The sequence below is a fragment of the Struthio camelus genome, chromosome 1, assembly GCF_040807025.1.
Source record: "Struthio camelus isolate bStrCam1 chromosome 1, bStrCam1.hap1, whole genome shotgun sequence".
Taxonomy (NCBI): domain Eukaryota; kingdom Metazoa; phylum Chordata; class Aves; order Struthioniformes; family Struthionidae; genus Struthio; species Struthio camelus.
This window is the reverse complement of record NC_090942.1, coordinates 63218514-63235022: the sequence shown is the minus strand read 5'-3', so window position 1 is coordinate 63235022 and position 16509 is coordinate 63218514. Positions and strand designations below refer to the sequence as shown.

Genomic DNA, 16509 nt, shown 5'->3' with positions numbered 1-16509 from the left:
CCTGAATATAGAGGGAAAGATTTGCCTCCTTTGGAAAAATATTTCTGCTTCTTGAAAGTTCAAGTAGTCAAACTTATTCCCGTTGAAACTTTACTAAGCTTTACTGGAGCCTATCCTAGCCATGTATTTAGGCCGACTATCATTAAAATGACTTTCCTAAAATCAAGTTAACCCACAAAGATTTTGATAATCCTGCTCTTACTTTCTGTGTTCAGCACCCTAAATAGGCTCAGAACTGTTGATCACATTATTTGAGAGATCAGGTACTACTCAGCGTGTGTAAGGGTGGGAGAATCTGGCTCCAAATGATTTCTTTTTCTCTCATTGCTACAGGAACTGGAAAAGACAAGGGTGTGTGGGCGGGCCTGGAGTCCCTCCAAGGAAAGTGTGAGGCCTTGGGCAAAACAAATCCATCAGGTCTCTCATTTCTTCCAAATATAGGTCTTTTCTGAGCAATAGCCAAACTCAAGTCTAAAATCCAAATTCAGCCTTTTCAGAGGGAATACATGAAAAAGACCCTATGGCCTACAGAATCCTTCTATAGAAAATATTTTGATAGCTCTTCCGCTCCGGCATTATCTTCCACTTAAAAAGAAAGAAAAAGAAAACACACAAAGCTGGAGCGCATGGTTCAATTTACAATGTAAAATATCTGGTTGATGAAAATAATATTTCTGAAAACAATCTGTTGTGAGCTATCAAGCATTTTTGCTTACGTACCAGTTGGCAGGAAGTAGACAGATAAATTATTACAATATGTAACAAAACAAATTGCTCTAAAGAGAAATGGTATTTCTGTGTGTATGAGCAGGATAAGGAGAATTAAATCCATAAAAGTATGCTGAGAAATCATCATCACGACATAAATATACTGGAAGCAAAGGCATTCAGTTCAACTCTATCCTTGCAGGAATCTTGAACAAGACAGATTTTAAGATACGCGAATGTTTTCCTGAAGTAGAATAGAAAAATCCTGGACTTAAATGACTAAGAAAGAACTTGAGAAGTTCCTGCTGTTGAGAGGAAGGGGTCTTATAGCCATTTTGCCAAGATACTTCCAAATTTGTCAGGCATCACCACATTTTAATAAAATGGAGCCAATTGCAGCAGCTCCCCAGATCTGTAATAGTCTATTACTGCCCATGGGAAAATTTTCTGAAGTGCTTATGGAGGTGAAGATTTAGGAGACAAAATCCCATTAACTTTCAATAAGGCAGTTTCTTTAGAGCCTGGCATGTGGACAAATTACACTGAGATAAACTCTGTATGAAATAACAGCATGTCCATTGCTCTGTTATGAATTTCTGTGTACATGCTCTTATCCCACAGTGACCAGTTAATGCAAAGCTGATGAATCCTTTTCCATCAAGAGCCAAGCCACCTCAGATTTACCTAGAGTTCAGGCCATGTGCACTGGCATTTAGTGAATAGCAGTGGACAAGCTACAAGCTTGCTGTCTGCCATATCCTAAATACACTTTTAAAAATAAAAATGAGGCTTCTAAGCTGCATAAGATAAATCTACAGTTGCATTTATGGATCACTGTCGCCCAGCTTGAGTCATGTTTCTCTGTTTCCCACATTTCCCCTGCTTACACCATACCTGTAACCTGCATCAATGCCATGTCTCTGCACTGCTGCTGAGGTGTGAAAGGGAATCCTTCTAGAACGAGCCTCCTTTTTTCCTGAATTTGTCTCTACTTGTAGCATAGAGCAAGGAAGGGCACACAAAAAGCATGAAAGCCTGGAAAAGGGAATTATGGAATTGGTTCTGGGAAATGTGACCTACAGAGTATAGATAAATTTCAGACACATCTCAGAGAGGGACTGGAGAGGAAGCAAGATGAGGTGGAGCACATAATTGGTATTACCTCCACAGTAAGGTTGTATGGCTGCTAGGGCTTGATTTTAGAGTTTACACTATAGAAGATCAATAGATTTGGCCTTTTGGTTGTCACTACATTCATAATAAGGTCAATAAGAAACAAACTTTTAAAAAGGTGTCCAGGAGTATCCAAATCTCATGGAAAAACAAAGGGACTCTACTCTTTGTAGGCTAGTTTGAAAATCCTTCCCTACATCCAAATTTCTTTCCCAGAATCCAAATTTCTCTTTCAAGTCAAGCACACTTGTATGTGGCAGGGCTAGAATTTCCAAATTAAAAATAAAGGTAGTCATGGGCCTCAGATTTTCTACCTTTTTTTAGCCCTGGGACACATACTCTGTGACCTCAAATAGAACAGGAAATTATTTAGCCACATTTGCAGGCTATTGAATGAGATGACTGTCTGCAACAACTAGTGGTTCAAAGTAAAAGGTTCCCTGTTACAGACTCTTGCATCTGCACATTGTAAGGGAACCATTCACATTTTGTCAACAACATAGCTGGTGGTAATTGCTAGCAGAAATGAGCTAGCTGCACAGAGTGGTAACTTCAGGCAGCTAGCCATCCTAAAAGATTGCAATCATGTCATTAAAGCAATAAGTAAAAGATTGAGTGGCTGAAGAACTGCAGTGCTATTCTGTGACAGATAACTTGAAAAGGTGGGTTGTGAATAAAAACCCTGAAAGGGGGCCAATAATAACAGATAAGTATATTCCAAATGGCCGTAGCTCATATCACCTACCAGAAGTCAGAGAAATTTGGTCTTGTTTGTCATTGAACCTACTGTAGGAACTCATTAATGTGGCTAAGTGAGCAGCCTAAATTGCTGTGAAAAGATTAACTTGACAGAGCTGTTGGTGGGTTAAAGATTTTTGCACGCAACTACGACTTCATCACTAAATCATCAAGTGCTGGAACTATCTACATGCGTTTCAGTGCCAGATGTACTGCTGCGGTTTTAAGAGAGATTTTCAAGGGCCAAGCAGAGGTTTTTCAGTTCCTCTTTCATTTGACTGAGTGTTCGCTCAACTTTCTGAGGTGTGTTCAGAACCTCTATGCTGCTGGTGAACGGGTCATAGCACAAAGAAAAAGGCTTCTTGATCTTCATCGCGTAGTTTCTGTAAGGGGAAGAAGACAGATCTGTAGTTCAGAAGCCATTCCGTAAATGTAAAACATGGAGAACCTAATTTCTCGGTGTGTAGGCATGGATTTAATCAGGGGAGCAGCGGCTGCTGTGACACCCTCCTCGCTGCCCCTCGTTAATGTTGTGTGGTGCAGCACTCCCTCCCCACTGCTGAAGTCCTTGCAGCCCAAAAGATCTGCAGTGCCTGCTTCTCCGTGTGGCTGGCTCAGCCCCCGCCTGTGCTCTTACAGCAGCTCTACGTTAGCACAGTTCAGAGTTATTACAACCGCAAGCTAGAGGAATGCAGGCACACAGCATGTCTGCCTTCTTCACTTCCAAGAAATAACCTGAAGTAGCTCTTTCTGCATAAAATTCTAAAAAAGCTATTGATATTAGGCATCCTGGGCTATTTTGCCTTCTCTTTTCAACGAAATAACAGGATTGCTTGCCATTTCTGACAATGTTTCCATTAAGTACATGCTGGTAGGAACCCCCTGTACTGATGTTGCCTAATGTTTTCCATTCTGACAGATTCTTGTGCCTTCAGTTCTTATGAGCAGTTTTGGCTGAGCAACTGTCTTGAAAACAAGTATGAAAAAGCTTCAAGTCAGAGAATGGTGTATTCCTTGTCTTTTTACGTTCTTTTCAGGTCTGACCGAGGCAAATGCTCTTGAAAATCCTCCCTCTTCTGTGCAGTGAGTTCTTAGCTGTGTTTTTACAGAGCACCAGGATAATAACTGAAGGTGAATCCTGGGTTTAAAGATGAGGGGCCTAATTTACCATTGCTATAACCCCAGCAGACAGTTCTTATGTGGAGCACGTTGGGGGGAGCAGAGGGGAAGTCTTGCTCAGGTTCCTTTCCTCCAAGAAATCCCTCACTTTGGCTCTTACATGCTCCCTAGTAGCTCCACTGTCAGCCTCCTGCCTCCAGCCAAAGCTGGTCCTCTTGTCCAGACTGTTGGAGACTAAGGCCCAGAATTTAAACCTTCTTTGCTAAAAAACAAATCTTTTTTATATAAGGCAGCCAAACAAATGCAGTTAGAAACTCCTCAAGCTAATTTAAAATAATGTTATTTAGGTTGCAGTCAGCTACTTTTTAGGAACTGGATTGCCTGTGATTGCTGATTTTGCTTTCTTCTGCAGGTATAAGCAGAAGGGAAGGACAATCTTGTTTTCAAATCCCTGCTGATCCGTGTTAATTCCTGAGTCTGCAATAAAATTTGTGTGCGACCTTGGGTAAATCACTTTAGTTCTTTATGTCCTCCTATTTGTATGGAATAGCACACAGGTGACCTAATTGTGGAATTGCACTCTACTCCATTGCACGCTACCCAGTTACAGAATTTTCCTCAGAAGCTGCTATGAGAGTAAAGATGAGGCACTGCTACGATGAAGCACTGAACAGGGCATAGCAATATGTAGCTATGATTTTCCATGAAGCTTTTCTCAAATACGCAACATCGTGTTTAACATAGTTCTAAAAAAAACACTGTGAAGATGAAGCATGTGGTGAGATAGCCTAGCATGGTTTAAACAGTAGTGGTAGACGTATTTAAGATTAGGATTCAAGCTGTGGTGCCCCCCCCCACAATGAAAAGAATACCTATGACTGCTTTACTCACTGGAGCTTGGCCTTGGCATCTTCAAAATTTTCTGCTATGAAATAGACAGGCTGGAAGGCTTGATCCTGATAGGGGTGAACTGCCATCACTTCGGGATCAAAAGGCTTGTACTCGGGCTTGTTTGATAAGGCGTACTTTGTAACAGAAAAGACAAAAGTTAGAAGAAGTAAATGAGCATAGCAAGAAATAGTGCCTATTGGGCTGTGAAATACTCTTTATGGAATGATTCAAGGGTAATATCTATTCCTGTTCCTTCACGGGTGAAAGCTGGTTTTCATAAATATTAGTTAATAAAAAAAAGGAAGGAGATGTACAGGTACTATTGCAACGGCTGGGTACCACAGCCACATTCTCAGACAGGGAGAGGAAAATCTATCCCATCCCCCAAAATCTGAATCTCTAGCAGAAAAAAGAGTCTCAGATACTTCGTAGTATCATGCTGCTTTTTGCAACCAGTATAGTGGAAGACTCACAGCATTACCCAGCGCTACTTCAAAGTTCTCAGTGCATGTTGCAAAGCTCACATTTCCTGCTGTGCTGATGAGTGGACAGCACACTCATGGTATTTTGTGCACAGCTCTGTGACAGAGCAGCCTAAGAGCTTCTCTGAAACAAAACACATAAAATGTGCACTGTACATGAGTGGGGAGACAGGGAGGTGCATATGTATGTGTGTGCGTGTGCGTGTTTTGGGCCCAGAGAGGTAACTTAGGTTCTTCTATTTTCCCCTCAAGCTGAAGGATTACCGAAGCCACTTATGTCCACACTGCAGTCCACAGGCCCCTTGATCTGTTGTTCAGACATACTGGAGCTAACTTCAAACCAGCCAGCAGCAGCTCTGGTGCCAGCGCGATTGCACAAGTATTGGTGCATGATGCTTTGTACTTATGCAGGGTCCTGGGAAGGCAGCACAGCCCAGGCTCCAAGGCAGTTCCTGCACAGTTCATCTGCTGCTGAAACCAAGCAAGCTAGTTTAAGGCGAGCTTAGCTTCAGTGACTCTTTAACTGACTGTACATGTGTCTAAATGCTGATTTGACCTCCATTTAGCCAGGATGATGAGTCTGCCTATCTTTCTCTCTCTTGCTCTTCTTCCCCAGTCTTCAGAAGGCTCCCTTCACTGTGTTATAACCCAAATACCAGCACTTGTAAAGACCCAGTCAGAGTGAATGACACGACACAAGACTTGCAGCTCAACCTGCTAACTAGAGAAATTCAGATGGTACACCTAAGCACATTTTTAGATGTTTCACTGAACTGAGCCTGAACTCTCCACCTTTGAAGGCCCACCTTAACCAGTAGGCCAATTTGCTGCAGAGCTGATGCAAAAATTAATAAAAGGGTTTTAAAAAAAGAACAAGAATATAAAATGTTAATAGATGGTATTTTTCTTGTTCTTCATTTGCGCTATGTAATTGAAGAATAAGCCTTGGAGAGCGTTCATGAAATCTAAGATGGATGATATATACAAACATAAGGCTGCTCTTATAATATTATAAACTCTGAGGACTAATGGGAAAAGATTTTAGAAACTCAAAACCTGACAGGGGTCCCGCTATGTTGTCAATGTTCAAGCACAACTGAAATCCCATTGATTTCTGTGGAAGTTCTGCTTGAAACTGGATGGCCTGAAAGGCTGTTGCAATATAAGAACTTGTTGTGCTGTAAGAAAAGCATATGTAGCACTAAGTGCTGCCAGAAGTGTGGTATGAGCCATAAGATTTTACAGTATGTAGGAAAGAGTCCAGCTGAGTGTTAACAGGAGAAGCATTTCAGATAATGCAGAACAGCTGGCAGAATATAGTGAAATAAATAGTGCAATACCAAGAGCTGTTGGGGAAGAATTCTTACAGTTCAGAAGAGGCAAGGTTGGCCAGCAGTCAGATCTGTTACAACTGCTCAGTTCAGCCTTCAGCATGGTTATCCTGTCCCTCTGACACCTAGCTGCTGTTACTAAACTATTTATTAGATAACCTGGATTCAAGTGCGAGTCCCATGCAGAGGGCATACAGCTCCACCACTCCTTCATCATCTGCCTTTCACCAAATTGTGCCCAAAGTTTTGGCAGGATCAGCTCCTCCGTAGACAATAACTGACTAAAAATGAGTTCAGACTGGTCGGAGCAGGTGGTGTGGAGAAGAGGAAAGTGTTTTGAAGATTTCATAGCCAAGATGTAGTTCCCTGGGTTACAACTATCCCTCCACAGCCAGCCTAGCCAGGCTGGGATTCGGGGATGTTCCTAAACTCCTTGTTGGTGACGTCACGGACATGATGCTGTTCATCCTCCCCAGCTGGTTGGTTAGATGTTATCTTCTTGCAGTTAACCACCTGGTCTTAGTTGCTAGTGCCTTTATCGCTTCCTCAGTGGCCAAATCATCCCGATTTACCTGGGCAGGAAGCCTGCAGGGATGAGGAAAGCCCCTACTGTGTACTGGATGCTGCAGTGCATCTCCGCAGCCACGAGCTGCAGTGAGTCTATCTGTGCCACTTCTTGTGTTGATTAGGTAAACGAAGAGGAGTCGAGTTGAAGGCCTCAGTCTATAAGCACACATCTGGGCCAATACTTAAAATACTTGCAGATAATTATCAGGACTGTCAATTTGGTTTCCTTGAGACAGTGGCTTTCTCCCAAGGACAGTGAAATTTATCTTGAGCTTTCTCAGGAGTGGGTCAAAGACCGCAAAATGAACTCTACAAGGAACTAAAGGCTATCATGAGCCTCAAAACTTTCCAGTCCAAGTGCAAGGAGCTTTTTTACTTCACCTTCTTTAATGTAATTGCCTAACCACTGCTGTATTTCTAAAAAAAAGTCACATCTACCAAAATAGAAACTGCAATACACACATTTTCTCTCTTCAGGTGTGAAAGGAACAGTTGATACATGTTGTCAAGTTGCTAGCGGGTGCTTAGGCACAGGATCTCAGCACTTCACTCACAGTGCCACTGATTCTGTACTGAAATTACAATTAGATGCTTATACAGACTAGAATGATTAAATAGAAACATTTCTGAATTTCAACTTTGTTCCAAATAAAAATCCATGTGATGTATCAATCATCAGCTGTAAAAGGAAACATCAGCACTTAAGCCCATGGATATTTCTTCACAAGAAGTTTCAGGTGATCAAGGGGACCACTGAGCTGCTGTCCCAAAAGCTCTCCAGGCTTGAGCTCACACAGGGATTGCACAGGGTGTGCAGTGGCATTGCTGGTGAACTACCTGCCTGTCCTCAGTCTGCCTCAGGTGTGCTGTGCAAGATGGACACAGTTCTGGAAGGGAATAATCCTGTTTCATTTCCTATTGAGTACAAGTGCTATCACCTCTATGTGCAATTTCAGAAACATGATGGATGAGAAACCTAGATGGAGCTAGCTGTATCAAAAACTTATCCAGCTGCATTACCCCAGCAATTATTGATAGTAAAAGGATTGATAAGACTCTCTCATTTATCAACTCAGGGACAGTAATTTTTTTTCCATAGTCAACATTGGAGGTAGGCAATCTGAAATGCTGTTATACTTTTGCATTATATAGCACTGTTTTGTGAACGAGCAGCATTAGCCTACTGCGTCGATGAAAGCAGAACAGCTTGTTGATGTCTGGGGAAGCAAAGAACAGAAAAACAGGAGGGAGAGCACAAGTGCTGTATGCTCAAATCCAACCGCTAAATACAAATGTTTGTCATGTGACATTTACCTTCATCTGTGTCAATATTAAACTAACAGAAAAGGAGGTAACATCATGCACATAGATTCTGCAGTGCATATTGATATGAAAGCTAGGCAGTAATAAGAAATATATAGACTCTCTGCTTTTTAGATCCCCCTAAACAGCAGGTGCAATCCTGGCCTTTACAGCTGAGGTCACAATCTAATTCGGTTCCTCTTAGCCACAGACCTACTCTCAGATTCAGCCAGGCTCCCTCAGTTTCAGTGAGGAAATGCTTAAAGATTTAAAGCTCTGTCAAAATTGCTGGAGACTCTCCTGTAAAACCGTTAGCTAACCTTTGCTGAGTTTCTGAGCTTTAGCATAGGTGCCTCAAAATATAAATATTGGAGACATGAGTATCAGTGCCCTTTGTTATCTTGCTTAACATCTAAATTTGATTGAAAGCTGAAAAGTATTCAGATAGGCATAGCAGAATAAATGTTTCCTTGAACGGCGTTTTGATATTGGGCTTCCTCAATTTTACAAGATAAATAAAAACAAGTCTATGTTTTCTGTGTGTTGACTGAATACAGCAAGTACTGGGGGGTTCTCAGAAAAATAGTAGCTTCTGCTTTATCCTGAAACTGATAGATGCTTAAATTAAATCTTGCACTAGAGCCTGATTTGTAGGGGTGCTCATTGACCTGCTGTTTCAAAACAATACATTTCACTGTCCTACAGATCAGTGCTGCAATAGTGTTAGCACATTTCTATTAATGTTCATGTGCGCAAGATCAGGTTGCTGTGTGGTAAGAAAGGCACATTTGTTTCTTTAGAGAGGTGAGGAGAATATGGATTTCTCCACTAACCAAGCGAGAAAGCTCTGCCAATCATATACTATTGAGTTTGCAAACAGAACTCTCCAGTTTGCTGGTGCTGGGAGAAAAACCAATGCTAAGTTCAGCCAGGAGTAAAGTGAAAGGTGATGTCTGTGAGGGTTCCCCTTTCTATATGTTAACTCTCAACTGCCTCCTGCTGGGACTCCTATGATAGCTGTTCTGAGATACGCTTGCGGATTGTCTCCATGTGGTTCCACATGAGCGTATCATATAGCTGGGTGGTAGGTTGTTGTATCTATCTGTTATGCCTAAGATAGATACATCTCCCATGAAAAATTTTATTTTTCGTTTATAAAAAGGCTTGAAAAGAACAGGTTTATTTTCCTTTGCCTTTTACTCATGCCAAAAAAGCATTCACTAGCTGCACAAATTTAAGCAAGTGAGAGCTACTGATTTCAGTGCTGGGCTTTTGTACTCAGAAAATAATCATTTGCTTCAGTGCTCTGCAAAACTGAGGAGCAATGAATATCCTTTCTGTCAGTTGTTTGTCCTAAAGAGGAGAAACCCGTAAGCTCTCTGTAAAGGCATACATCTCCTCTTTCCACAGTTAATCTGTTGGAGCAGGGCACTTTCAAACATGTGCTCAATGATTTTCATCTGCATAAAACTCCAAGCTGGAGTCAGTTTTGAAAAGCATTTTGGAATGTAAAATTCTAAAGAGCTTTCTTTTTGTCAGTATGTGTGATATTTACAGTTTTCTGGCACTTAATTTGGTACAGCCAGTCAGTGCTCTTCTGATATATACGTGCATGAAGGTCAGTGCTATGGACAAAGGAGCAGAGTTCATAATAGGCGTCATATTGCCCTCTAGTGAATAAGGCAGAAAGGTACATGCATTTAAATGTCAAATTCTGCTCTGTTACTACTGGACAGGAACAGTAAGGAGCAAATCTAATACTTTATAGGTAAGCTGTTTTTATTGCATTTTGTCTCTTTAGGTTAAAGACAAGTACAACCCTACAGTATTCTGTCCTATTCTTAGCACCTTCTGCAGAGGGAGAGTGAATTTCTTTGCCAAAAGAAGTCAGTATTTTAAATCTACCATCAAGGCATTGTGTTATGTGAGGAGATAATCTTTCATTTTTCCTATAAAATTTAGAAAACTAGATTATAGAAATCTTTCAGTACCATACATATAACACATACCATCAGCTCGCCATAAGATGAAAGCAGTCCTGCCCCATAAGCTTTGATGGATCCATTTTGTTTGCAGAGTCCAAACTCCACAGAAAACCAATAAAGCTGATAATCAAGAACAAGTTGTGAAAATCACAATCTTAACAGGCAGTTCATTTTAAGCTTTTCTTTTTTCCTTCCTTCTATTTTCTTTTATCCTAATACCTTAATGTCTTTTTGTCTTTAAATTTTAAATTTTACAGACATGCATAATGCAACACATGCATATGTGTATACATACAGATTATAACACTTTTTTTCAAAACCAGTTATGCTTCCCAATTTCATTACCAAAAAAAGAAAAAAAAAGTTAATGATCATTAAATAGGTAAATAAAATCATAAAGTCGTATCCCTTTCTTGCTTTGAAAGATGTTACAAATTACCATGCATCATGTTAGCCATGAGCAGCAGAATAACCTATCAGATTTCAATGCATAGTCCTCAAAGGCACTGGGAGACCCCTGTTGCAGGTTTGGGACCTTAGAAAAGGTCCTTGAAAGCTCAAGTTCCCTCATCCTTTCTCTCTATGGCAGCATTCAGCAGGATTGAAGAATGACTTATCCCTTAGCAGCAATGTCCCTTTAAGATTATGTCATCTCCATCTTTACCATACTGCAATAGAAAATAAAGATAAGTCTGTGTGGGCTATTCTTGCAATAAATGTAATTAGGACCATATTGCCTTTGCCTGCTGCACAGTAATGGGATAAAGACATTTATCTGTTTTGCCAACCTGCTAGTGCTTCTTTTACCATACTATTTAAGAAAATGGACAGTGAAGAACCAGTTCTAGACACCTTCTCACCTATGAGCTTCTGGATAGCTGCTGTGCAAAAGAAGTTGCCCAAAACATGGAAAACAGGAGACATTTCAAGAAAATGGCTTTGTGTCACAACTCTTCAGGGTTCCTTTAGGGATACACAGCTCTTTGCTGCCTCACCTCAGTGCTGGATAAGCACTGCGATCGCAACACCTTTCTCAAAGAGCTGCAGGTACTTTGTAAAACAATGTAGAACTCTATATTATCCTGCCTATTCTGCCTCTCACAATCTTTCTCTTTCTTTACCCCACTGTCTTTGTTACACATCTCCGGATTGGGTGACTTATTTTAGCTGGAAAATTTACAATTAAAAGGCAACATGCCATGATATTTCTTCTTGCAGAATTCTGAGCTGCTTCTACAATTTAGATGATAATTCTCTATTCTTATTGTATTAATATTACTGGTACTTATTATTTCCTAGTGATAAGTCTTTTGAGGATCTCCTCATTTTGCAGAAGGTATTTTTGAAGGGAGAATGGGAAATGGGGCAATGTCCTAGGATGAGGGATCCTTTTTGGTAGTTCCTCAAATATCATGTCTTTGACTTTGAGTTAATTAAGTTCTTGGCCCTCACTGTTTTAATAGGGCACCAGACATGGTATTAATGGTACTCTGGGGACAACATGAACGCTGACAATTTCAAGTCTCCTGTACTCAGATCCATCTGCCTAGAATAGTCCAGCAGCTGAATGAAATAATTGCATTTCAAAGTTTATCTTGCAACTATAGACCATAGCAACGAGTGAAGTTGAGATTCATTTAATAAAATTTTAGTTAGCTAAAGTGTCAGCTTATCATCTAAGCTAGTTTCCTACATTCTCTTTATAGTAAGTGGAGAATGATGGAAACTTCCAGAGAAAAAGAAGAGTTTATGTTAGGCATCTATGTTGGGGTAGAGAATATAGTGCAGGTTCTTCTCTACCTTCAATATGTAGTGAAGGGACCTAAACAATAAGCCTATATTAGATCTCTAACTTAAACAATTAAAGTTCAAAAGATTAATTCAGAATATATTTACTATTCAGAATACTTCAATGGCACTTACAGAACTGGGTCCCCATGGTCTTTGAATTCATGGTTGCTCTTTTGTAAAGATTGCCTCAATCTACCTCCCCAAAGCTTAGATAGTACGAGGAAAATGTTCTATCTGGGTCCCATCATTCTGCTAACCTTAACCCTAACTCCAGTCTAGCCCTAGCCAGCCGGGGGCCAGGGAGTGGTGCTTGCAGAGGAACACTATATGAACCATAGGCTCTAACAAAATAGGACTTTCACCCTGTCTCACCAAGATCTGCATAATGGTGCAAAATAGCTCCCCTGGGACCCATCATTCTTTTAGCCCTAGCCAAAACATGAATCTTAATCTTACTTCAGCCTCTCCAGATCCAGAGAGGGGTAACTGTAGAGCAACTATGAACATGCCACTGCCTCTTCCCGTATAGTTCCCTCATTCCACCAACCCAGGGCCTGTATGATTGGGATAGTCTCCCAGCTCTAAAATACCACTAGTTTTGCCTAGTCCTGAAGCACGGAAGGGCATTTGCAGATATATTTTAGGTGAGCCATAAGGTCTTTCACACAGTGCCCTCATTCCACCACACTATGAGCATGGCTGTGGGCTGGATGAGGAAATTCAGGAATCACAGTCTCCTGTCATCCACCTACTTTCCTGAATGAACCTCAGCTCATCCTTGCTGTGCATATTAGCTGTATGAATGGATAAAGGCTCCTACCGTCTCCTCCACTGCAAACATTATCAAGTCCGGGAAGTGTCTGCCATTATCAGAAAAAGTCATCTGGCCCACAGCCCACTCTCAGACCAAGTTAAAATGACAGTTAGGAGTTGCTTGAATTGTTCTGGCAGATGTTTACAGGCTAGTAACTCCAAACTAAATGACAGTAGTTGCTCTCAAATTGCTTTTAAGAGCTCTCCTGTTTTATGAGATTAATGGATACGGGGTGCATTGGTGCATTGGATTCCAACAGTCCCCTGCACCTCTTTTGTTTAGGAGAAAATATAGGAATCACACTGAGTATCCACTCAGTTGGGGAATCTGGAAAGTGAGTCAGGACTCTCCTGTGACTGAAATTGTAGCAACTCGGCTTCAGGAATATATTCATATGGAAGCAAAACGTATAAGCGTTTCCTCAGATGCTCACGTGCTTCTGGGGTCCCCCCCATCTCCAGTCTAGCCCTAAACTGTGGACTAGGAGAAGAGAAGATCTTTCTGGTGCTCCCATTTTTGTATGCCTAATCCGAGACACTAGAGAGGAGCCTCCTCTGCACAGTGAGGGATATGCAGTGAAACCCTTGGTTTTTGCCTCTGAAATTAAACTGCCATCTGTACTTAACTGTGGCCAGTTTCTCAATCTCCTCTTCAGATGATCCAAGAGAAGCCAGTCCAATATCCTAAAGCAAGTAAGCAAGCAAGCAGTGTTACACTAGTGTGATTATTCCGCCCAAGGGAGAGAGAGAGGGGAAGGGGGAGGACCACATCATTTCTAGCATGAATAGCATGAACTATTCATTGTTTTTGTCACCCAAAATGACCTTCCATGGCTTCCAGGATGCCTACCTCTCCCTGGCCCCCAGCTACATACCACTGGGAGACACATTTGATGAATGCTTAATCCTCAGAGTTCTCTGAATAAAATTAACCATCTCTTGGCTTATTGCTGAACTATCCCTGGCAAGATTTATGGGGAGGTATTAGAAGGAAAGATAGCAAGGTGGTTTTTATCTTTGCCATTAAGTCTCCGTGTCCCACTCTCCTGAGAGCGCCCAAGGGTGCCGCAGATCCCTGCTGACTGCCCTAGGATAGTGAGGGAAGGCAGTATGCCAGCAGAGGAGCAAAAGATAGGGGACTGAGGGGGCAGTCCTGCTGGAAAGACAGAGTAATCCAGTACTCCACTTCTTACACCACTGGCCAGCACCAAAGGCGAACTCTATTTACTCTCTTCTATGCTCCCTCTTGAGTTAATTTTTATTCTGCCAGCAGGAACCCATAGGTTTCTCCTCTTAGTTATCCTGGGAACCATGTCATGCAGCAAGCAAACAAAAATAGATTTTTTTCCCCATTCATTTTCTCATGTTGAATGGAATAAAGAAGAATTTTCATGGGGTGAATTTCAACTGTGAAAATATTTTGTATCGTTTACTTAATGTGATCCCATGTTGTATCGACTGTAATACAGATGAGAAAAGAGTAAAGGTGAGAATTTTGAAACTGCTACAGTCTTTTATTTCTGATATACCTTCACTTCTGGCACTGAACTGAAGAAGGTTCCTCCAGAATATATTATAAACCATCAGGATATGGTTAAGAACCACTAGTCTGAATCTGGAAATCACCAGTATTTATGACCAAAATGGAAACTGGCATGTTTCTAAGTTGATACAATTGGAAGTCACATTATGTGAGGTGAACTGGGTTTCTTTTTCAGGTATTCTGACAGGGACCTACATCATATAACCACCCTGCACTTCTTGCCAGTTTCCACACAGGGCACTGATTAATATGCGTAGAATATGAGCTATCTTCTTTCCTCTGCTATGGTTTTGAGGCACATTCACAGTTCTGAAGTCTTTAATTATGCAAGGTCATTGAGTTCACTTAGGTCTAACACTGACTGATCTTACTAAGTAGCCCCTTATGGGGGCTACCCTTATGTACCCTTATGGTACAAAGAAGCCCTATTTGCTTTTAGAAGCCTCCTCGCCAGTGTGAGCAATGCTGTGAGAATCTGGTGAGTTGTAAAAGGAAGAATATTTCTAATGAATGACATGGTGATGGGCACAATTAAAGTATTGTGTCAGATGAAAATGTACATCCAGAGACAGAATCAGCTTGGGGGGGCTTAATGGCTATTGCTGGTTAGGTTCATGTGGTGGATGAGAGGACATCAGGAGAATAGTGCAGTCAGTAGAGTTCAGACACACCGCACCACAGAGGCTCCACTGGCATCCTGCAGTGGACTAGCATGGCCCTCCCACAGAGAAGCCTCACAAACACTGCTTGCCCTTCCTTTTACAAGTTGCCCACACTCCCTTGGAGTAAATATCTCCTGGGGCACTGCTAGCCCACCACTGTTGTAAGTAGGAGACAACCAAGTCTTAACATAGCAACTTCAAGCATGGTGAGCTGCATGCCTTTGAGGCATGTCTGTCCTGCTATCTGGAGCACTTGGTCAAGCAGCCAGAGAACAACCTTCTTACCTGTGAGAACTGGGCAAACTCCTTGTCAGCTAGCATGGGAACATGACCCAACAACTCGTGGCAACAGTCTCTGGAAAACAAGGGACCTTCACATTTAATAAAGTTTGTTTTTCCTGTTTTACATGAAGGACTTTAGCCAACAGACTGCCGCCAAAGGAGCTAGTGTGAGGGTTAAGACCATTTCAGCTGCACCATGGTAGCTGCTGCATACCTGGCCTGGCTCTGCAGAGAGCCTGATAGAGCACTCCCCTCTGCCATGGAGAACCAGCTGCCCCCACTACCCTGGTTATTGGCTCCCTTGGGATGACATGGGCACTAGTCTCCTATGTCACAACATTTTTGAAAGGCCGCTGTTTTGTCCCAGCATACAACAAAAACGTCTGTGCAAACTTGTAATTTCTCATGAAATGTAATTGCTGCTGTCTGGCCAGCGCTTTCTGGGAGAGTTTCACAGCAGGGAATCAAAACCCAGCAGATGGTAAATAAAGGCAGGAAGAAAAGATTAAACCAGATATTCCCCAGTCTTTTCCTTCTCCAGACAACTTTGCAAGGGAGACAGAGACTCACACCCTTTCATGCATGACTTCCCCTTCAAACTCTCCAGCTACCAGTTTCTCAAATTATTTCATTCTGTGAATAGAGCTCCAGAACCACCCCCAGCAATTTAAGAAGGATGGAGTTGTGCCAAGATATCCTACTTACGGTTCTGGGGAATGCATAGGAGAAGAGAAATGCCTTATATACTGTGTGCTCTGAAAGACACGAAATGCTAGGCTGGCAAGGAAGTCACGAGCAGACAGCAGTCCTGCAGCTGGTCTCAGCTGGAAACCTGTTTTTTCTGCACAAGAAAGTGAGACAGGATTTAGGAAATTCTAGAGTTAATTACATGACAATCTCACTCCAGGTAAGCAGTTTCAGGTACCCTTCATGCTCTGTTACAGCAGCTCTGTCCACCTAAGGATAATAGGACTGTCTTGGCTTGTCCTTGTCAGTGTATGCCCATGCTGTTATGGGTCCAATTACTGTAACATCATATCACCTCATCACCCATCCTGTGCTTATTCACATAAATTTATGTGAGGTATGGAAATAGTGCCACTCCCAGTTTACATTTCTGCC

The 16509-nt window shown here is 41.7% G+C and overlaps 1 protein-coding gene across 1 annotated transcript in view; it reads right to left on the bottom strand.

The window, feature by feature from the left end:
- Window positions 1-773: 773 nt before the first annotated feature.
- The window catches only part of LOC104147401 (tyrosine 3-monooxygenase), a 34801-nt gene continuing 19065 nt past the window's right edge, over window positions 774-16509 (bottom strand). The window contains exons 8-13 of the mRNA XM_009680046.2: window positions 16093-16228; window positions 15391-15460; window positions 13528-13584; window positions 10321-10416; window positions 4630-4763; window positions 774-3002 (exon numbers count right to left, since the gene is read on the bottom strand). Of these exons, the coding sequence (XP_009678341.2) occupies window positions 2843-3002; window positions 4630-4763; window positions 10321-10416; window positions 13528-13584; window positions 15391-15460; window positions 16093-16228 (653 nt within the window). The 3' untranslated portion in view covers window positions 774-2842. The remainder of the gene's footprint in view (window positions 3003-4629; window positions 4764-10320; window positions 10417-13527; window positions 13585-15390; window positions 15461-16092; window positions 16229-16509) is intronic.